We start from the raw sequence: 24,049 nt of genomic DNA, 5'->3' as shown, positions 1-24,049 counted from the left end.
CTGATGAAGGAGAGTGAATAAGACATTAAAGTTAATTAGGTTTGTGTAATTGATTCAGTAGTGATTATGTGAGTCCAGCCTCAGCAGTTTGTCTGGCATGTTTCAGAGCACAGTGTTTTGTGAATCTGTCACAATGTAAATGCAAGGTTTTGCAAAAAGGCTGTTACTAAATGAACCAGCAGCAAATCTGGACCTTGAATGTAAACGCTGTAACTCATCATTTCACAAGCAATGAGTTTAGCCAATGACAATGGACCTCCTTTACATACAGAGCTCTTAAAGGTACAGTAGCCTGTTTAAATCTAAGGTTCATAGAAAGGTTAAAAATAAAAGTCTACACTTTCAGTAGTAATTAGTCGTCTATAGTATCTTAAACCGTTAACCTACAATAAAAATAAATGTCATATAATGTTTAAAAAAAGTATAAAAACAAAAGAGTATAACATAACTAAAAGAAGATATACCTAAAATACAAAAAGTATACAAATATTAAAAAACAAAATACATGGCAGACTGATAATTAAGATGAATTTAAATTGTTTTAAACTTATTAGGCATTACATTACGATTGAGGCACCTCATCTGTTCCTTCATACAATGATTGTATCCCGTATCTCATATTGTATTACAGTTTGGTCTCAAACTAGTAATTCTTTAATTAGAAAAATTGAGATGCTGTATAATCGGGCTGTAAAAATAATGGATAAAAAGCCAAACCAATGGCATCATTGTCATTTTAAAGAAATGGCTTATGCTTTATTTGACAAATTTAAAAAATGTATCATATGTGAAATAGATTTTTAAATGCTTGCGTAATAAGGCACCTTCTGTTTTATGTAATTTGGTAAAAAGATACGATGATACAGGCCGAACCGAAGACTGGCAGCTGTAATTGCAGCAAAAGGTGGTTCTACAAAGTATTGACTCAGGGGGCTGAATAATTACGCACACCCCACTTTTCAGTTATTTATTTGTAAAAAATGTTTGGAATCATGTATGATTTTCGTTCCACTTCTCACGTGTACACCAATTTGTATTGGTCTTTCACGTGGAATTCCAATAAAATTGATTCATGTTTGTGGCTGTAATGTGACAAAATGTGGAAAAGTTTAAGGGGGCCGAATACTTTTGCAAGCCACTGTATATAGAGATCTGTGTGTGTGTGTGTGTGTTAACTCACTTGGCAGTCGTGTTGATGTATTTGCCCACTCCTGGTCTGAAGGTTTTAGGCTTGTCCTCTGTTTTTGCCTTGTTGACTGAAGCAGAGGTTTGTGCTCTCTCTTCCTCCTGTTTCTGTGCTTCCTTCTCTCGCTCGGCTGCAATCTACACACACACAGTGTCACATCGACGGCACAGCATGAAAACACAACTAATATGATTTTGACTATGTACATGAACACAAATGCTGACCTGTGCATCCGCTTCCTCATACGGGTCCATAAATACTGTAGTGCTCAGCAGCTTTATCTCAGACTGACAATGTGAAAGAGAAACAGAGAGTCTGAGAAAACACTCTTCACCTATTAGCATGCAGCTACCTTTAAAGAAATGGAAGTCTTGAAAAGGAACTGAAGTGATGTGCCAAAAACTGCTGCCCCAGGCTATAACATTTTACATGAAGGAGAGAAAAATTATTAAAATTCTGCTGTTTTGAATTGGACTATTTTCTCTTTTAGCATTGTGGGATTTGACAGCAGGTGGAAAAATATAAACAAACAGAAGGTACCGTTAGTCAACAAAGCACAGCCCTACACTGCTGACATGCAATTGTGCAACCGAATTGTACATTTTCTGATGCTACAGAAGGGACAAAAATGGCTTCAGCACCTTGGGTTTGTCTGTCTTCGGATCACTTTCAACATTCTCCAACGCTGTGAGGGTCTCTAAACCACCAACCACTCTAAAAGAGAGCAAGAGAGGGACAGAATCCTATTAAAATCCTGCTGCAAGGAGTAAATGAGGTAGTATTCAGTGCCAAGTGGTGATAATATCTCTAATGAGACTGGATCAAACTCTTTCACTGTAGCCAACAATCTTCTACTTTTCTTACAGGAACAACACACACAGCAATTTATTTATCCTCATCTTGAGCTGTTATGCTACAAGAAGGGCAAAAAAGGACCAAAACAGTACAATACATAAATATTTTTAAGTTATATTTTAAGCTTTCTGAAAACCGTTTTAACAGGGTTGTTACTGTTAACTAAAACTATTAAAAATCATTTTCAGGGAGTAAGAATAAAAAAAAATTAAATTAAATTAAAAAATAAAAACTAGTCAATGAAAAACCTAAACTTGCATTCAAATAAATGTTGCCTTGGCAATGTAACTTAAATAAATAAGCTTAAGTTGAAGTACTGAAATCAGTCAAACTAAAACTGAAAGGATAATAAAGCTAAATAAAAATATTTAAAACATAAAAATGAGAAGCACATAATTATACAAAAATATTACAAAAACTCAAGAAAAAATTAAAATGAAAACTCAATCAAATTTAAATTATTAATAAATACTACATACAAAATAAAACTCGCTTTTGGGTCATTGCTAATCTTGCACATTCAAACCAGGTTTCAGTAAATAACAAATTAATATGGCTATAGAAGGTTTGAAAAAATGTGCTTCTATGATCATTTATTGGCTTTTTAATTTTTTTTATTTTTGGAGCTTAACAGGCCGTAGTCACTATGCACTTTCATAATATTTATCCTTTTGTGTTTTATCATTTTCAGACATTTCTTAACTTGGGAGGACCGCAAACAAATCTATAACGTGCAAATGATCAGTAAATGATGCCCCATTTGTTGCGTTGGATCTAGATGCACACATGCTGTGTACTTTCTCTCTTTGTACAGCTGTTCCTACTAAACCTGAGCCTCAGGTTTCTAGGTGCCCCATAGGCTGAGGGTTGAGGGGTGTGTGTGTGTGTGTGTTCTCACTGCACGTGCTCAGTAAGTACACACAGACTGAGGGGTGCATGTGAGTGTGCACAGGAGTTTGGTTCAGACTTATGCTGACAAGCCTCTGAATTCCACAGCTAGAGTCCAAGGATTTCAACTCAATGCCAAATGGGCAAGACTTTCCCTCAGAGTGAAAGTGTGTGTGTGTGTGTGTGTGTGTGTGTGTGTGTGTGTGTGTGTGTGTGTGTGTGTGTGTGCTGGAATGTTCTGATTCAACAGAAGACATGCTTTTACCCAGGAAGGGTTTCACACCGAGAAAGCTGACCAAATGAGAAATAGACCATTTAACCTTCACGGGAATCCACCATAATAAACAATCTCTACACAAATACACAAACATGCATACATTTTAAGATAAACCTACACTACTATTCAAATATTTGAGGACTGTATGACTTTAAAAAATAAATTAACACTTTTATTCAGCAAGGGTGCATTAAAAATGATCAAAAGTGACAGCAAAGACATTTATATTAAAAAGATTTCTATTTCAAATAAATGCTATTCTTTTGAACTTTGAAAAAAAATCTTGTTGTCAAATGTATTAAGCAGCACAACTGTTTTTAACATTGATGATAATAATACTAAATTATTTCTTGAGCACTAAAATTAACATGTTAAAGTTATTTCTGAAGGATCATAGCTGCTGAAAATTTATTTTACCATCAAAGAAATAACATTTTTAAATATATTCATACAAACAGTTATTTTAAATTGTAATAATATTTCACAATATTACTGTTTTTACTGTATTTTTAATCAGATAAATTCAGTTTGGTGAGCGTAAAATATTTTCTAAAGCATTAAAACAGTCTTTTTAAAAAAACATTTTTAAACGGTAGTGTTGAGATTCACAATTGATATCACTGTCAGTTATTTTCCTTAATTTTTTTTAAAAAGGTTGAAAAAAAACATTGGCGCTATAATCACAATTTCAATTATTTATTCAACTAGTTGGGCAAACCTAAAATACAGCTAAGTTTACCAACCCTTTGAAGAATATATTTAATAAATTAAACTTTTTTTTTCTTTTTCTAATTTAGTACTGCCCTGATGAAGCTATTTGACTGTGAATGTCCTGTTACTGAAGACAAATCAATCCATAAATAAAATTACCTTCCAAACACAGTGTGTTTCCTGTCCAGGTATGCGCATGAGCGAAAAGTTATAAAGCTGAAAGTAAACAGAAAAGAAACATTTTAGTAAGAACAATTTCATACACTCTATATTTGCCTTTCATGAGCTAAACATCAGTGCTTACATAGCAACAAAAAAGAGTGTTGAAGGCTTTGTTTCCTCTCATTTGTTATTGCTGGTTAAAGAGGGTTAAATAAGTACATGAAAGACAAGACCAACCAGAATTCAGTATGCAAATATTAGAATGACATCACAGGTGCTTGTTAGCTTTAACGTGCAGAAAATTCTAGCGATGTCAAAGGTCAATATTTAAAACAGAATCTTAAATTTCTGTTAAAGAGGTTTATAAAAACCTAAAGCAGACATCAGGTTAAAGTAATGTATGATACAAAATTTGTTAAGAGGCTCGGGCTGAATTAATTGCAGAAGTTTAATACTTCAGAGGTTTAAAACAAACTCTAAACAGAGCGCTTGATATTAATCCAGTCACTGTAATGAGCAGATGAAACATTTACTTACAACTGGGATTTATTTGTGTTGGGTCCTGAGTTAGCCATGCTCAGAATACCACGACCCGTGTGAGACAGATTGGGCCTGAACTCGTCCTTGAACGGCTTGCCCCAGTAAGACTCTCCTCCTAATACACACAACAACAGAGAGAGGAACAGGAGGGGGGAAATATGAATATTAAACACAATGGGGAGCCTGTGTATGAGATTAAGAGTAACACATCATGACACTTGGCCAATAACAACCCTGCTGTATGCCGGATCACATCTGTAATCTGGTATAATTACAGCGGAAGAACAAAAGCAGTGATCCAGCACAACACATTTACACAAACAGAAACACGTTCATTTCAAAATAAAGTGTAATTTTCCCTCAAGTCCCTAACTCAATGTCCTTGGGATTTTTTCTGCTCATTTTATCGTAAATCTGATCACCTAAAAAGTAACACGGTCCTTAAAAAAGCCACACAATTTGAGGATAAATTCATGTCCATAGCACAAATGATGGTGGGACAATTTACTTACTGGAGTTCAATAGGTTTAGTAATTAAATCTCAAATACTAACAATCAGCAATATGCTTCATTTAAAAAAATAAACAGCAATCAATAAACTGTGGCAATCCAAAAATCACACAAACAACAAATTTTGGCAACAGTAAGATTTCTTTTTTAAAGAAATTATTTTATTCAGCAAGGATGCATTAAATTGATAAAAACTGACAGTAAATACATTTACAATATTACAAAAGATTTCTATTTTTAAATTAATGCAGTTTTTTAAAACTTCCTATTGACGAAAGAAAACTAAATATGACCTTTTCTACAGATATTTATGTAGCACAGCAGTTTTTTTAAACTTGTTAATAATAATAAATATTTCAGGGGCACCAAATAAGCACATTAGAATGATTTCTGAAGAATAATGTGACACTAAAAACTTGAGTGATGATCCTGAAAATTCAGCTTTGCATCATAAATTACATTTGAAAATATATATATAAAAAAAAGTGTTATGTTAAAATAGAATTATATTTTACAATATTGCTGTTTTCACTGTATTAATCAAATAAATGCAACCTTGGTCAGCTAAGAGTCTCCTTTCAAAAACATTACAGACCACACTTAATATTAGTGTATAATGCAGTCTGACTATTTAATTCTTCCCAGAATTTACACTGAAATATTAAAGCAGTTCAACTGAACTTGACCCAGATTGTCTATTTGAATCACTTCAAATCATTTATAGAATTACTAACCCAGTGCCCCATGCACAGGCACCATGCGTCGTCTTCTGCCACCATAAACAAACACCTCATGCCAAAGGCCTCCAAATCACGTACACTAATTAACGCTTCATCACGCCCAATCAAAGCTCTGCTGGATGCAGCTCTCTCAGCAAGCGATTGTGTGTGTGTGTGCGTGCAGAGACTGACATGAGACTGCGCTCGAATGCAAGAGTAGGAACATTTTTCCGCAACTCAGATGGTGTTCTGAGACACCTGCACCGACTGAATTCACACAGTCATGTGAGGTTGAAAATCTTTTGTACTTCTCGATGAGCAGTAGCGCATGATTGTAGCTGTAGCAGAGCAGAGAAGAGTTTAACGTCCAGCAGCTGGTGTCGGTGTGGAGCGATGGCTTTATGGCACACCAATCTGCCTTTGAAAACTTGCATACCCTCATAAACATTCCCCAGGTGACATTTCTGCATAATTTATGACCTTGCTGACATTTCCTACCCCATGCCACTGACTTGATTAAAAAGGATGAGAAAAAAAGGATGAAAATCAACCGGACAGAATACCAACGCTACCAAGATTTAAAAAACAATGGTAAGAAAAAGTGATTTGTTCAAAAAAAAAAAAAAAAAAGGTTTAACAATTTTGAGCACTTAATAGAAATATTCAAATCCAAAGTTAGATGGTTAAATCCAAGCTTCTGTGGAGTGCTGTGCATTATCACTTTACTTAAAAAAATTATGCAATACACAATAAATCATCAATAAACCATACATAAAAAAGCCATCTCATGCAAAGGCAATCTAGTAATTCAAGCTTGAAGTACCACCTTCATGAGTCTGCAGTGACTAATTAAAAATTATCGCAGATGGAAATAGGCAATTATGTTTAATCTGATCAACCGGCCATTCATGTAAAATCCCAATCATATTAAAAAAGTAAAAAAAAAAAAAAAAGTAAAGTCGTGACGTATTGTCAAGTATGGTGACCCATACTCGAAATTGGTGCTCTGCGTTTAACCCATTCAAGTGCACACACACAGCAGTGAGTAGTGAACAAATGCACACACACACACCCATGCTGCGGCGCCCGGGGAGCAGTTGGGGGTTCGGTGCCTTGCTCAAGGGCACCTCAGTCGTGGTATTGAGGGTGGAGAGAGCGCTGTACATTCACTCCCCCCACCTACAATTCCTGCCGGCCGGGGACTCGAACCCGCAACCTTTCGATTACGAGTCCGACTCTCTAACCATTAGGCCACGACTTCCCCATATTGCCATAACTTTAACAAATCAACAACAATTAAACACTTTTTAAATATTTCAGTGTTATTGACTACTACAAAACTAACCGGAAATCAGGTTCCGGAAAAAAAGCGTCTGCTAAATGACTAAATGTAAATGTAATGTTTATATGCTCATTCATGCGCAGGCATATCTAAAAATGTCTGTGCATGTCAGCGTGAGCTGTGATGTTTTCTGCTGCACTGATAGCAAACCACTGTGTAAGAAGCCTTCGTTTAATTTTGTAGACGAATCCTGCAGAATCATAATCACTGCATTCATTCACAGCCTAACAGAGCACCATTATTACAGAAAGCTGCATCTCTTCAAAGGAACATTGTGTGATTTGTCACACTCATGACTTCTTGTTGCAGCATCCAAAACACATTTTGATAATTTGGTTAATATTATCTATTTTTCAACTAAATGGAGGAAAACAGGACGGCTGAATACATGATCAAAGCCTTCAAAATAATAATAAAGCTACGTTATTATGGTTGGTATAACGTCAACATTTATCACATATCTTTTAACGGTTCATATTAAAGGGATAGTTCACAGAAAAATGTCTGTCAACTCCCCCTCACAGTTTCAAACCTGTTTCTGAACCACAAATTTTAATTAAGTACTGCTTGTTCCTTTGCAATAATAAAGGTTTTGTGCAAGTAACATGAAACTTTTGTATGAAGAACAGATCAAAATTTAAGTTGTCATTCATTGCGTGCAGGTGACACCCAGGTTTTGTGAAGTGGATCCAGTGTTTTAGTACAAATTAAATTACTATTATACACTGTAAAAAAAAATCTGTAAAATTTACGGTAAAAAAACGGCAGCTGTGTTTGCTGGAATTCTACCGTAAAAAATACGGTAAGAACATTTAAGGTTTTACGGTTTTAACTTAAATTTACAGTTAAATACCGTAATTTCATTAACTGATATAATGTTAACATACCAACCTATTGAAGTACTGAAATCTGTTTTGTACCTTTGAAATACACTGATAACCACCAAATGCAGGTGATGATGAGAAAGTCACATGATGACCCAAAGCCCATCACAAGCAGCTTTTAAACAATAGCATATATAGAAGGTGCACAGTGTCATTCACACAAGCACTAAGCACCATCATGGTGAGAATTATTAAACTGAAATATGCAATAAACATTAATTTAACAACATTAGATGTAACATACAACCCTAATAAACATAACTGATAAGAAAACATTGTTATTTCAAAGAAAAAAAACATTAAATTCAAACAAAATTTGAAATGCAACGCAGGGACTTCTGGGAACGTCAGTTTAAGTTTTTTCCCTTTAAATTTTACAGGAACTTACCGTTAACCATTTTACAGGTTTTTACTGTAGCAATTTCACAGTTTTTTACCGTTAAAATCACGGACATTTTTTACAGTGTAGTTTTTTATTATTTTGAAATACATTTTATTTTTATACTTTGTTTTCATTTTAATTTGCAAGTTTTAGTAATTTTGTTTAGTGATTTTGTCATTTGTATTAGTTTTTTAAACGCTGTGTCTATATTGATAGACACGTTTTAGTTTATTTCATTTTAGTTATTTTTGTACTTCAACAAACTAAATGAAAATGAGAAATGTTGCTCTGGCAACTAGATGAAATAAAAGAAATTTAAGTTACTTTTATATTTCATTTCAGTTATTGCCCATTTTATTTCAAGTAATGATTTTTTTTTATGGTTTTAATTTTCTGAATTAACAGATTCATTGAGAAGATCCGACTGAAAAAAAGATTAATTCCCAAATTACCAGGATTAATTTTAAGCGAATAACTTGAAAATCTGTTCATCACATGATTGCAATTATATGACTTTTTTATTGTCATTTTGGAGTTTAACAGCCCCAGCCCATATTAACTTTCATTAAATTAAAAAAGTTGCCATATTATTTTATAAAATCCTTTTGTGTTCTACAGAAGAAAGTAAGTCACAGAGATATGAAACGTCAAGAGTAAATGACAAAATAATGATTTTGTGTGATTATTCCTCCAAAAAGACATGTGCCTTTAATTACACTATTGTACAATTATAATCAAGGGAATTGATTTGTATAATTGTTGCCATTCTGACAGATAATCACATGCATATCTAAATGCATCACTGAGGATTGAGGATACTGCAAACTCTTCCCTTCCCTGTGTCATTCACACACTGTCCCACTCGAGTGACTAAAAGCACACATTTGATACAAAATCTCACCCTCTTATTTGCATCTATTTTAGGTCAAATGCATTAGCAAACCTCGCCTCAATATGCATGGTAATATACGCGTGAGAATGACTGGAAGATAGAAGTTGCTTCAAGTCTAAACACTTTAAAATTCACTCTCTGTTCATGACAAATCTTTCGGTCTACTTCCTTCTGCTTTCAGTCCTTCTTTTTACACAAGGGTCTCAGGTGAGGCTGGTGCATTTTTTATGCGATTGAATTTTAGATACATGGGAATAGAGAGCACTAACTCCATACCCTTTCTGTTTCTCAGTTAGACCTGCACCTTTAAACACTCATGACCACAGGAAAACATCCCTCGTAAACGTGCATCAAAAAAGCCATTCAGTTTGATGTTCTGATGAAAGCTGAGGTCATATTGTCTAGACAGCTCGGGAAAGTCTGAGAAAGTAATACAAAGCTAAGGGTGGGCGATATGACAAATCTTATATCACGATAACGATATATATCACAATATAGTAATTATTTTCTTTTAAAAAGGTTATGATATTAAAATCTTTGATACCATAAAATTTTCATAATCCTTGTCACCAATGTCAACATCAAACTAATACAAGCCTAAAAATAGACAAAAAAAAAAACTCAAGCTCACTGAAGATAAATAAACAGTCAGTGATGAAATAAGGATAAGAAACTAATTGCAAGCAATAGGACAAAAAAACTAAAATAAAATAAGAAACACTACATACATTGTGTAAATTAATTAGTCTTCACTATGATAAATATAATTAATACGTGTATTATGTATAGATTCTATACATATATATAAATATCGTTATTATTATTATTTCTTCTTATTAAAGTTACAAAAGTGATTTATTCAAGAGCAGTGAGAGATTTTCTAGCAATGTGCTATGATTAATATGAATGGCAGACAGAACGATTATTGGGCAGCTTCCCCTTTAAGACCAAAATCCGGATCCAATGTTACATATGCTTTTTCTTTTTCAGCTGTTTACTCTCTTTTAAGACCTAAATCGCTGTGCTTATGAGGATACTTGCAAAGACGGGGATTCTGACGCATATAAGTGTGTTTATGTAATCGTTCAATAAAGTCAATAAAGAGTCCAAAAAATAAATAAATATGTGCGGTCCTCTTACACAGATACACAGATGGCGCACACATATAGCTTGTTGTTTTAAAACTGCAGTGCTTAAAAACGTGTGCCCATGCTACAGATGTAGTCCCTCGTTTAGGAACGAGCTCCTCCTTTTGTTCTGGTCGTTCTCCACCTGGTTCTGTCTCCCCTTCTTGCCACGTGGTGGCGTGTGCAGTCATCCAAATGATGAAAAAGTATTACCGTAAACAATGTATTTTGCGACACCACGAAATAAACGATAGAACATAATATGAAACGATAGACTTTTTATTTCATCCATCCGATATATATCATATCGCACAGCCCAATAAAAAGCTCATCTAACCAACTGAATATGAAGAAGAATTTGTTAGAGCAATTTTTTTAATCAAAGGCTAAACTTCCTGTAATTGCCTCCATTCGAAAATCCTTGACAATTTTAAGGAGAATCACAAAAATGAACATGAATCATCCAACTGACTTAGACTTGTAACTAAAACCATGTATTCAATATATTTGGCAACTTGGTGAGGGTAGATGCCATATTTAATTTGATGTGATTGAAAAAAAGGCTCTAATTGCACTTTCCTGGAAAAAGATCACGTTAAATATCAGTATTTCTCACAGTTTTCCAAACAAAATCTGAAGAGAGCAACCAAGGAGGACCATGTTGTAAAGTACCCCCGCTGCGGTGGTACAACAAAACACATTTTTGTGCATATGATGTGAATATCAGGACACGAGTGACACGAGCACAAAGCTTTGTTCACCAAAGAAATAACTGGTTAGCAGCCAAATGCCACATTGCGACCATGGAAACATTTGGATTCATGCCGAACGAGAGCGGTACGTGAGCCCATACATTTGAATTAAGCCGTACATGGCTTTGTGTTCTGTTGTGTGGTCACTCAAACCATTAGAGAGAGCATTGTCAGCCTAACTTTTTACTTTCAGTAAGTGATCTGTTGACAATTTAGCCATTAATGACATTATCTCTTCCTCCTACACTTGACCCTCTAACACTAACACTCTCTATTCTACTTGTTTTCTTTTATATATTATACTGTATTTATAAAAGAAACTTGACCGTCTAACACTAGCATTCTCTCTTATTTTGTTCTATTCTATCTACTGGTTTTCTTTTTATTTATAATAAAAATTTTAAACAAAACTCACACTAGCTCTCTATCTACTTTTTATTCTTTGTATTTAATATACAGTGCCCTCCATAAGTATTGGAACAGTAAAGACAAAATTGCTCTGTTGGCTGTGGAGTCAAGACATTTGCAAATATGATTAAAAGATGAATATGAGACAAAACTAGAGAATATCACATTTAATTATTAGCCGTTTCAACACATACATGTTTTACCAAATAAAAAGAACAGCACTTTTAGAGTTCATCCCACTCATTGATGTGAGCATAAATATTGGGACAGTTGAACATAAGGCAGATATAAAACTATTTAGTTGCAGATCCCTTGCACACAATCGCAGCAGTGAGTCTGTGACCCATAGACATCACCAGACTCTTGGTCTCATCTTTGAAATGCTTTTCCCAGCCTTTAATGCAACCAATTCCAATTGTTGCTTGTTTTGGGCAGTTTCTGCCTTTACTCTCCAGCTGGTGAAATTCATGTTCATTCGGATATAAATCTGGAGATTGATTTGGGTAATCTAAGACTTTCCATTTCTTTGCCCTTATAAATTCCTTGACTGAACTGGCAGGGTGTTTTGGGTCATTGTCCTGATGCAACATGAAGCACTTCCCAATGAATCTGGTGGCATTTTCTTGAATATTGGTAGACAAGATGGTTTTGTACCCTTCCAAATTCATTCTGCTACTGTCATCATACATTAAGTCATCAGTAAAGATGAGAGGGCCTGTTCCAGAGGCAGCCATGCATGCCCATGCCATGACACCACCTCCACCATGCTTTACAGATGAGGCTGTATGCTTGGGATCCAGCTTTCTGGAATTTGTTGGTGATTTTACAGACATGTCTTTTAGGGTTAATTTTCACAGCTTTTATGATTTGTCTGTCATCAACTACTGTTGTTTTCTCAGCTGATCAGGTCGTTGTTGGTTGGACGCTGGTGGTTTCCAAACTCTTGATTTCTCCATGCCCTTTGTTTTTGCTAGAGCTCTAACTGACTTCCTCTTTTCTTTTAGCATCCAAATTGCTTGCTTTTCTCTCAAAGTCAGCTCCCTCGTCTTCATCCTGGTTTGTGTGTGTCATCATCGAATGCAAGATTCAGAATGCAGAAGCAATGGATATAACTGATACGACACATTCCCTGCTTTTAATATCTGAAGAATTAATGCAACGGGACACAGCTGATCACTTAGAAAGACCTGTGAGGCAACTGTTCCAATATTTATTCTCACATCAGATAGAGGGATGAAACTCTAAAAGTGCTGAATCACCCAATAATAAAATGTGACATTCTGTAGTTTTGTCTCATATTCATCTTTTAATCATATTTGTAAATGTCTTGACTCCACAGCCAACAGAGCAATTTTGTCTTTACTGTTCCAATACTTTTGGAGGGCACTGTATATGAACTTGCTTTCATGTACTTGTTAGACAAAGTAAGGCATGGGGAAGGGGAAATATGAAAGATATTGTGGCCACAAATAAAAAATTCAATTCCATGACTTATTTATTTGTTAAGTTATTTTAGTTAAATCATGTCCAATTTGTACTAATTCGTTCCTTAGTTTTAATTTAACAAGGGAACAAATTCATGAAACATGGCCACAAATTATGGGAACAAATTAATGATATTTCTTTCTTTTTTTTCACGTCATGTGCACGGATCTGTAGTACAGTATATTTTACATGCACCGATAATTCAGTTCAATTACTTTGGAATTTTGGGAGAAAACATGAAGATAAGAGACAAGAGATGGGCTCTGTCCTGCTCGTGTCCCACAACCCTCTCAAAGCTCAGAGTGGGATACATGATAAAACATTCATTCTTGTGGGGAAATATACTTAAACTTGACTTAAAGTTAAATTACTTTTCATGTTCAAGGACTTTATATTGTTTTGATTTTAATGCACTTTTAAAGCCTGAATGACCTTAAAAGCATAATTTGTACATTGTAAACATTGCATGTATGTATACATTATGCAAATAATCATCACCGTCAGTCCAGTGATCAAAATGATAAATGATTCAGAACAAATGTAAAAACGATTACCTGTACCAGTCCCTGTAGGGTCTCCTCCTTGAATCTGAAAATAACAAACAACATAAATATGCCACGTATTTTTAAAGATAAACAAAGTGAAGGTAACTCTATTGCTTTAAATGGCTAGAAATCTATGGGAACTCCAATATCATGGAAAATGCCAAGCCTGACCAAACAAAATGAAATTAAAATCGAAAAAATCTAATATCTAAACTACTTCACTTACATCAATATAATGAATAAAATATAATTTTATGAAAAATTTGTTTACCATGAAATTTCTAATAGAGCGGTGGAATATTGTGCCGTCATAATATCCTTTCTTACACAGTTTAATAAAGTTTTCTCCAGCCTTGGGGACCTGCAAGGAATAAAACAAATATCAGTTTTTTAATGTTAGGAAATGTGATTTATAAAAACTGTTTGTCATTATGATGACACTTGCATAGCAGCCCGCTACACTGAAGAAGGGGTGAAGAAATTTTTATTCATTTACAAATATATATCTTTGTTGTGGTTGTGAGAAACAGGAGACCATACAAATCACATAAAGTATCTCAGGACAAGCAATAACACTCTTTTGAAGATCCTGCGACTTGAATCTACTAAATCTCTAGGAACTATGAATCTGTAAATAGCGAAAAACAGTAAAAAATAAAATAAAATAAAATAAAAATTACAAAAAAAATTAGGAATTTTTTTTTAGGATCATTAGGATTTTTTTTCCATTGTGACAACACAAAAAAATTTGTATTACTATAGTGCAAGAAAAACTAAGATAAATGATTATTTTATTATTAAACATATAGTAGTATTTATACATAATGGAAGAATTTACTGCACTAAATAAAACTATGTCTGGACAGGATGATTATTAATGAGCTTAATTATTATGAAAATAATGCCACAATGCAAAAAATCTTAATGATCCTTTTTTTGCTTATGATATTTGAGGTGAAATAAATGGTATTTCTTTATGAGATTCAACCAAAGGGAATTTAAACCCAAAAGACTGCGACACATTCACATTAATGAAACTGCATCTTTTAATCATTCATGAAAATGACAAGAACTGTGTCCACTATAACTTCAGATGATTTAATTATTTTACTTAACATACAAGCCCTTCTCTCAAAGCCCTTGTGTGCTACCAAAAGGACCGTCTGTGGGCTATAAAGGTCAATAAACAATTAGGTTTGTTAGTAATACATCTGGCAGCTTTGAATGTATGAGTCTGCTAGGTCATTCAGGAAGTGAAAGGCTTATGCAAGATGTTGTTTAAAAAAAAACAAAGCACTGAAAGTTAAAGCACTTGCTTCCTCTCCCTCTCTGTAAATGTTTATGTGTTCGTTTCTATGGCGATCAGACATCCCTCTCCATTCCTGTGTTCAGGAAAGACATTGTGTGCCTTACTGGGAGATGCAGAAGCAAATTCCACATTAACCATTTATAAGTCACCCCGAGAGGAGGTCAAGCATGTCAGAACTTAAAAAACATTCGGATTTCAATGTCACACACTCATGCATGAAATGCACACAAAACACCAACAAAAATAAAGTTGTCATGTAAGATCTCAATCATCTCCGCCATCTAGACCTGACAATTTTATAGAGCTGTCAGTGTCCAGAATGACATTCCAATCTAGATGCCATCATGTGCTGCAAACTGTAAATCATGGACAACAGGACGTGTGTTTCTAAAAAAAATCATATTTTGCTTATATAAATGAAGACTATTTTTGGAGAACTGAATAATTTAGAAGAGTTTTGCATTTACCTATGCTAAAAACTCCATTCTCATTACAGTAACAAAATTAATATATGAAATATTAAATGATTTTAATTGATTAATTTACACATTGAATAAATAAATTAATAAATACATTAAAAAACATTATTTAAATTGTAAAGCGCTTATAAAGGCTAGGTACTGTCTGTTTCATTTTAAAGTCATTATAATTACTGTATTTCTAACAATATTACAGTCATTTTTTTTTGCTTAATTGTTATGAAAAGCAAAACACCCTAAAATAGGCTTCATTTTATTTTGGCAAAATATATTTATATTTTGTTCTACAGTGAGATATGAACATGATCTTGACATTTTTCTTGTCCTTTCATAAGATTTAGCCTTACAGAAAAAAAGAAAGAAAAGCTATTACTGCTTTGTAAACCCTGCACCACAAATAGCATCATCACAAATGCAGGCAAACCACAGGAGGGAGGGACTGGAGGAGAGGAAGAAAACAGGCAGAGGGCCATTTTCTTATCAATGTGACCTATCCTCTTTATCCTGATTTGACAAGCACACAGCCAATGAAAAGACACTAAAATAGCACCTAGTTACTAGGACTATGAAGAGCATGAAATACTGTTTCTGTGTCCATTAGGCAGTGTTTACTTTGGTTCCCAAGTCACACTGACACAAACACACTACTAAAGGATGCATTTTATTGCTGTCTCTGCACACCTGGAATAGAACAAAGTGGATCTGTTTTCTAAACTTTAATTCTAAAATTCAAGGAATTTTCTAACCAAGTTGTTTGGCCTTGTAAAGGCCGTCTGCTGCTTTTGTGCACTGCATCAATTAAAGATTGAGCTAAATTGTTCATGATAAAATAGTGCTAAAACACAATAAATGTGATTTAAGCGTATGGAATCTTATGTAATCAAAAAGTCAGTATGACAAAGCTCACCAATATCCCTGCACTGTGTTAAAGTGAAACACTAAATGATAGATATAAAGGGATTGATGTGCAGTTTTGACCCAAGAGGGAGAGCCTGGCACACGCTCTCACATAAATAAGAACAGGGACCCTGCATCTGCTCAGCTGAGAAGAGAGAACTATGGGTAAGTGTTACCGCCAGCGCAAGGCCAGAACGACCACAATTTTTTCCGAGGAAGTGTTTTATGGCAGGGATGATTTTACAAGCTCAGTGGGATGCATCAAGGAAAAGAAATGAGAAGAGAGAAAACGCATTAGAAAAAGACACAAACAGAAAGAATCTGACATTAACAGCAAAAGCTAACAGGCAACTAGAGCAGAGTTAGAAAAACAAGACAACGTAAAAACGAGAAATAAAGGAAATAGAGTGAGTCAATCAATGTAGGTCAGCAGTTGCAGCGTGTCAGTGAGATTGAGCACTCTGGACGCATGAATTATACATTATGTACAGACAAGACAGCCTTTAGATCATGCCCCCCCCTACGTACACATATGGTAATCTTTTATTTTTCTGACTGTTTGAGTTTTATTAAAATTAACCACTGTTCTTCCATAGTAGCATACATTTACATCATGATAAGTTAAATCCACACATATAGCACCTCAATACTGTGGTAAAAATGCAACTATATGGTTTCTAGGTAGCCTATTTATATGTAAAACTGTAGTCTAAATACATTTATTATAAATGCACAAACGCTAGATTTTTGTTTTTTACGTTAAAGTCTCTTCTGCTTACCAAGGCTGCATTTATTTGATCAAAATATAGTAAAAACAGTAATATTGTGAAATATTATTTAAATTACAAATAATGGTTTTGTACTTTAATATGTTTTAAAATGTTATTTATTGCTGTGATGGCAAATCTGATCTTTTTTTAGCTGTCATTACTCAAGAAATCATACTGATTTGCTGCTCAAGAACCATTTCTTATTAATAACAGATATATTTTTGTGGAAACTGATGCACTTTTTTCAGGATACTTTGATGAAAAGAAAACTCAAAAGAACAGTATTGACTTAAAATAGAAATCTTTTGTAACATTATAAATGTCTTTACTGTCACTTTTGATCAATTTAATGCATCCTTACTATCTTACTGATCCCAAACTGTTTGAACGGTAATATAAATAAATGAAAATATCTACCAGTTGTCAAACTTTTTGAAACATGTTTACTGTTGATATATTACACTGTAGTTAATCTGCTTGAACACCTGTGTGAAATTGATTGGAACTGATTGACCTTAAGGTCAGCAGGTTAAAAATAATTGAAAAAGTGGCACATAAATGTGAAATTACTTTTGAGAAAAGCTCTAGCAACAACTGTTTGCAGACACCACTTGCTTTGATATTTTGTATCTAATGCAATGAAAGCATGACTTAAGTGTCCAAAAGTGGACCAGAGTCAGATCTGGCCTTGATCTGACACTGTGACAGCAAACAAAGTGACTAACAGAGCCAGAAAAATCACAATTAGATAATGAGCCCACATGATGACGAGAAATGTTTATAGAACAACATTAAAAAGTTTAAATCCACCAACACATATACCCAACTGAGGTTTGTGCTAGTGTTCATGTTACCTTATCACAGTGTAACTCCACATTCAGGTCTCCTTTGTTTGTGTGCATGCGGACATAGCCTTTCTTCTTAATATACTGGTAGCGAACGGCATCGTCGGAAATAGCATCTGAAATCACAAGGCAAATATTTTTATTCTTTACATTTATGAATGACTCTGCTGTGGACAGTATTGACAACATTTTGTATCCTAACTGCCTAGTCCGAAAGAGAATTAACAGGCATGCTAAAGCGATTTGACAGCTGCCAGATGGTTTCCTGAGGTATACTGAAGCCAGATTCACTCTAAATGAGAATAAAATACGAATCAGCTCTAATACTTGCCAGGAGTTTCAGGTAGCGCAATGATGCAATGTTATGAAATGCATTCAACTTCTTCCCAGCATAAACAAAAAGGGAAATGGTGTCATTTGTTGTGTGCATCACCAGTCATGGTGACATTTACATTTGCACATTTGGCAGATGTGTTAACCCAGAGCAACTAAGTGCATTCAAGATATGTAGGCAGTAAAGGAATGGTTTAACCAAAAATGCTAATTTGCATAAAATGCACTCACCTTAAAACGTCTTAATCACTGATTTGTTTCTTACAAACATGCAGCTTTTCACTTCACAAGATGCTAACTGATAGACTGGAAAGGTGTGGAATACTTGTAGATTACTGTGATGTTTTAATCAGCTGTTTGGACTCATTCTCCATTGGTGAATGCTACATTTCTCCAAATTTACATCTTGGATGGCCTAAGTGTGTGTAAATATTCAGCAAATGTTCATTTTTGGGTGAACTCTTTCTTTAATTAAGCCAATGAGTATCGGTAGTGTGAACTTAGAGAAGGAACCCTGAGAAGACTAATGTCAAGTTTGTGACTGATTAATCCCAACCTTGCCCCATGGAACGTCTGATGCATATTTCACACAAAAGTGGCAAGAGCAGCCTAAAACTGTCAGTTGACTGATTTGTTTGGTACGAGTACGCAGGGAAGCATTTCATTTATAACTCCATTACCTGCTTCATGGGTGGTGGCTGGAGCCATTGCTGTAGATGTGAAGGAGGCAGACACTCTTCCAGTGGAATAGTGAGCCTGGAGGAAGAGAGACAGACACGGTTTACAGATAAGACTCTCCAGATAAGACAAAATAAGCTCTAACACCCACATCCAAAACAACTAAATGATCTTCACATGCATGACATCACTCAAACACCTCCTTATGTGTCTATCACACTTAATAATAGTGTTTTATTACCCATTCATTGTGAAGACTGACAGATAGGTGGGTATGTTTTATTGATATAAATATGATAGATATGTTTTTTTAAAACATGTCTCTTATGCGCACCAAGGCTGTATTTGAATTTTAATATATTATGAATACACAAGTCAAATTAAGGTATTTCTTTCTGTAACATAAATAATACACAATGTGTAATGTATTTTTGTGAACTTAAAATTTGAATTTAAATCTATTTGTTTATTTTGCTTAAATTTTGGGCTTAAAATGGACATAGTTGTCTTTGGTATATTATAGTTATCTTAGTACGGTGTAGAAATAGCAAAGCTAATTCAGTAGGAGAGTGGACCTGGATGCCAGGCTATTTTAGCGTCACAATGCAAATCCAGCACAGCTAGGGCTGAAATAGACTGGCATTCATGCTAAAAGTCGAGCCAATTACATTCAATGCCTGAACTGTGAATAGGCTGAGCAAGCAAAGCTAATATAGCTGAAAGCACGGGGGTAGACACACTTCAACCTGGGCTAAAAGAAGACTTGAGACATGGCCAGAGATGCACTTAAAACCATCGCAGAGTAAGTATGAAAAAAAACCAACCTCTTATGGTTTAGAGACCAGGTATCTATCTGGTGTCGTTTCCCAGGAAGTGAGTAAATGTGTTAATTTTAGATCATTAATACAAAAATGCAAAAAATTGACATGACATTCAGAAGAAATTGTGATTCTTGCTGTAAGTGTATGTGGTCGGTTGAGGATCCTGTGGGGCGTTTTCTTCTGCTCCAGTTGCTGCGTGATGGTGGTAGAGTCTGAGAGTCAAATCACCTCATAATGCACAGACACTTCAAAAAGCACAGCAAGATAGCTCACTGTGACCCAAACAGCACTGCACAGAACTGCTTTATCTGGCCTCAAACACCTCGCAGAAGACGCCATTAGCACCCATTATTACACTACTGAAGGTCTGAGGTTTGTAAGGCTTTCAATGTTTTATGTCTTACACTCACAAAGGATCAATTTCTTTGATCAAAAATAGGTGTATTTTTAAATATTATTACAATTTAAAAATCTCTTTTCTAATTTCATATAGTTTAAAATTGATTTTTTTTCCTGTGATAGCAAAGCTGAATTTTTAACATAGTCTTCTATCATTCTAATATACTGATTTGCTGCCCAAGAAACATTTCTTATGATTGTTAATGTTGAAAACAGTTGTGCTGCTTAATATTTTTGCGGAAACAAAGTTTTTATATGATTCTTAGAAAATACAAAGTTCAAAAAGAACAGCATTTTTAAATAGAAATCTTCTTTAACAAATATCTTTACTGTCATTTTTGATCAATTTAATACATCCTTGCTGAATACAAGTATTAAGCAAGTTTTCCTGAACCAAAAACAGCTGTAATTTACATTAAATTAAATTTTGGTAATGTCCACCTTTTAGAATTAAACATGTTGTTTTTGCTACTGTTATGATTTCTATATACAGGTTAGTTTTGATACGAGTGGAAAAACATTTTCATTTTCATCTGTATGATAAATAATTTGGTAGTGTGTGAAGTCACCATTTGACATCCAATTTTAAATCTAGATTGTGAAGCACAACCAGTTCAAAAAACGTATTACAGTCTGTGTTTCTCATGATATATAACCATTTCAAAACGACGACAGACAGAAGAGAGAAATGAATCAATGAAGACAAAGAAGAGAGCGAAGACTCTGCCACTGACTACAGCTAGAAAAGCAATATCTTAAAGCACTCACAGCATTGAGCTTGTCTGTTTTTTTGGCTTCTGGCTCTTTCATAGTGGAGGCCAACAGCTCATCTCCTTTATAGTCCCTGTAGAGCTCTGCTAGCGTTTCTCGCGTCTCCAGGTTTGTGCTTTTCAGATGGTATGATGGGTCCTGCTTGGCTTTCTCCTCATCTGTAGGGGATAAAAATGGAGCTCATAAAAGTAACATTTTCACAACATAACACAACAGTCACAAAAACTTGGTAACCTTGTATATGATATATATGTTAAAATGCTGTTATTTTGAACTTTCTATTCCATTTACATTAACATTTAGTCATTGGCAGACGTTTTTATCCAAAGTGACAAATGAGGACAACAGAAACAATCAAAACCAACAAAAGAGCTATAATAAGCAAGTCATTTCTCAAAAATAAAAAATCAGTGTTGCAGTGCTGTCAGTAATATGGACCTCTCCAGCTAATTTAAGACCGCCAGGTCAGTGACTACAAGTCTACAGTGATATACGCACACACAGTCATCTTGCATTCCTGTCATGATGGTTATTTTTATGGCCTTTTGAGTATGCCATGTTCAGGCCTTCCACTGAATTCACATCATTTGGCAAACACACTTCTTTCATTAATTCATTATGCACTGCGAGTCCTCAGCGAATTACATAGAGCTCTACCTCATTAACCAGTTAATTTCCTAAAATCATCACAGATGGGCTAATGCAAGTAATATGGCTACATAATAAAATGTAAGGAATGGAGACTGTAATGTGAAAATAGCACACCTGAGCCTGGAGCTAAACGATTCAACTCTCAAAGGTAAAGTCTAATTGACTGACAGGCAGAGCATGATGGGGAAATAGGAGTTTAAATCCAATTTAACAAAATCCAATTGTTCCTAGAAAAATAAATTATTACTAAAGTCCAATTGATGAATCACTCTTTTGGAACTTTAAAAAAAAAAAAAAAAAGATTTTTGCAATCTGTTGCATTGTGGAACACCGTGTGCTCTGCTGTAGACCACACATTAGTGTTAATTTTAGTATTATTTATTTACTAATACAACTATTACTATTTTATAATATTTTGTAATTAGCTTTATTTATTTATTGTAATATATGAATTTAGTTTTAGTAATTTTATAAATTTTTGTAATTATTAGTGTTAGTTTTTTTCGTATTTTTATTTGGCTTTTATTTATTTTATTTCAGTTTTAGTGTTAGTCATTTTAGCACTTCAGTGTATTTATTTTCAATTAGATCTCAAGTCAACAGTTCACATTTTCATTTAGGTTTTTCATTTAATAATTCTATTTTATTTCAGATTTATTTAAATTAACAAAAAATATTTTTAATAATTTTAGTTAACAATAAGACACAAAATTTGCACATACTGTAATCACACTATGAATCGTATGCTCTTCCCAAAATAGCGAGACCTTTGCTGAAACGAACTGAACTCACCAGGGTCGAGGACTTTCATATTGTTTTTCACATGGAAGAAGTTGGAGACGTTGAATTTATCCAGATTTGTGGGATCCTGTGATACAAATGACAAAATGAGATGTTAAATGACAACCCCAGATTTGCTGACAAACTATGCATGGATCATTATGTAAAAACAAATCAAATATGTACTCATCCCAGGACTGCACAATTGTTATAAAATAGCTCATTTCATATTTTCCCCTAAATAGAAAGACAAGTAAACAATCTCTAATGAATCTGTTTTGGCAGAGTTTTATCAGTTTAGTGGAAAAGTTGCTGTCTGGACAGTTTGAGGGCTCGCCTGCTGCAACACACTCACACACAAACAAAAGAGAGTTCAGGACCTTCTCATCTCTCTCTCTCTCTCCTCCACACTTTGAGTGACCCACCGTAGTATCCGTTCCAAATAGGTCAGACAGTGAAACTGTACCACAACCCATTTCAGTCCTGCTATTTTAGCTAAACTCCCACTCTCTTTTCAAATATTCCCCTCATCAATCCTTTTAAAACTCCTCCAGCTTTCCCACTCAACATGGCACACAAAATAACCTCTGTGTCTGTCTGGAAACCCCACCGCCCGTCACCTCCCTGACCTGCCCTTCCTCGAGCTCCAGGGATAGACATGTCCAAAGCTCCCACTCTGAGCCATACGGCCTAATCTCACCCGAAAATAACTCCCAAGTCCATTTCTATTTCTCCAAAAACCCCCCTTAACACCCATCAACTCTCTCCCTGACCTTAAATAAACCATGCAAGGACAGCATGGCTTGGCTTGCTTTCTATGAATACAGGACACTGCAGATCACATAAAACACTGATTTAGCTTACATTGTTTTTCACACATGCCCACGTTTCCTTGTCTGAAGGAAGACATACCATAGACTTCTGTACTTACATAAGGGCTTTCATTGCATATATCTTCAGGGATGGCATGCTATCGAATACCACAGACAACAACTTTAGCCTTGATTTTTCTTTTCACATAATGACAGACTTGTTTGCAGTTATATACGTTTGTATATAAGTTTGTATTATTTTTGTTAAAGGGTTTATATTAATTTTACTTTACCAAAAATTATTTCAGCTTTAAATCTCTCCAGACATCCGTTAGCGTTCAGATGCTAGAAGCTACAAGTGAATTTTTCTGTTTAGTTTTTGGTATCCTTGTTACCAGGTTTACAGGCTTTATTGGGACATTAGTCATGAAAAATTAAAAATACAAATATGTTAACATGTGGCTCTTTTGAAACAGTGCGCATTTGAATATTTATCCAGATGAAATGACTGTGGGATCAGTGTTGTTATAGTTAACTAAAACAGATACTATTAAAAACTGTCTGCAGTGACTGAAATAAAGTAGAAATAAAATAAAACAAATATTAAATATAACAAAGTTACATTTAATAAAACTTTAAATAAAATTTGAAATGTTGATTTGGCAACTTATTGAAGTATTACATTTTAAAATATTATTATGAAGTATTACAATTATTTATAAAAACAATTATTTAAAAAAAAAACATAAATATTAAAAAATAGGAAAAAAATGACTAAAGCTCATACAATTTTAATTAAAATGAAAACTTAAAATACAGAAAATAATTCAAAATATGAA

At 34.4% G+C, this 24,049-nt stretch overlaps 1 protein-coding gene across 2 annotated transcripts in view; it reads right to left on the bottom strand.

Moving 5' to 3' along the window:
- Positions 1-24,049, bottom strand: part of LOC306869931 (RING-type E3 ubiquitin-protein ligase PPIL2-like) — a 45,448-nt gene that overhangs the window by 14,531 nt on the left and 6,868 nt on the right. For both annotated transcript variants that reach the window (XR_013784220.1, XM_079416887.1), the window contains exons 9-19: positions 22,411-22,486; positions 20,965-21,125; positions 18,979-19,054; positions 17,975-18,081; positions 13,937-14,026; positions 13,675-13,708; positions 4,617-4,734; positions 4,077-4,133; positions 1,828-1,900; positions 1,411-1,473; positions 1,181-1,323 (exon numbers count right to left, since the gene is read on the bottom strand). Coding sequence is in view for 1 of the 2 variants with exons in the window: in XM_079416887.1 (XP_079273013.1) it covers positions 1,181-1,323; positions 1,411-1,473; positions 1,828-1,900; positions 4,077-4,133; positions 4,617-4,734; positions 13,675-13,708; positions 13,937-14,026; positions 17,975-18,081; positions 18,979-19,054; positions 20,965-21,125; positions 22,411-22,486 (998 nt within the window). In the remaining variant the exon portion in view is untranslated. The remainder of the gene's footprint in view (positions 1-1,180; positions 1,324-1,410; positions 1,474-1,827; positions 1,901-4,076; positions 4,134-4,616; positions 4,735-13,674; positions 13,709-13,936; positions 14,027-17,974; positions 18,082-18,978; positions 19,055-20,964; positions 21,126-22,410; positions 22,487-24,049) is intronic.

The sequence above is a fragment of the Barbus barbus genome (genome assembly GCF_936440315.1).
Source record: "Barbus barbus genome assembly, chromosome: 5".
Classification (NCBI taxonomy): domain Eukaryota; kingdom Metazoa; phylum Chordata; class Actinopteri; order Cypriniformes; family Cyprinidae; genus Barbus; species Barbus barbus.
This window is presented reverse-complemented; position numbering and strand designations above follow the sequence as displayed.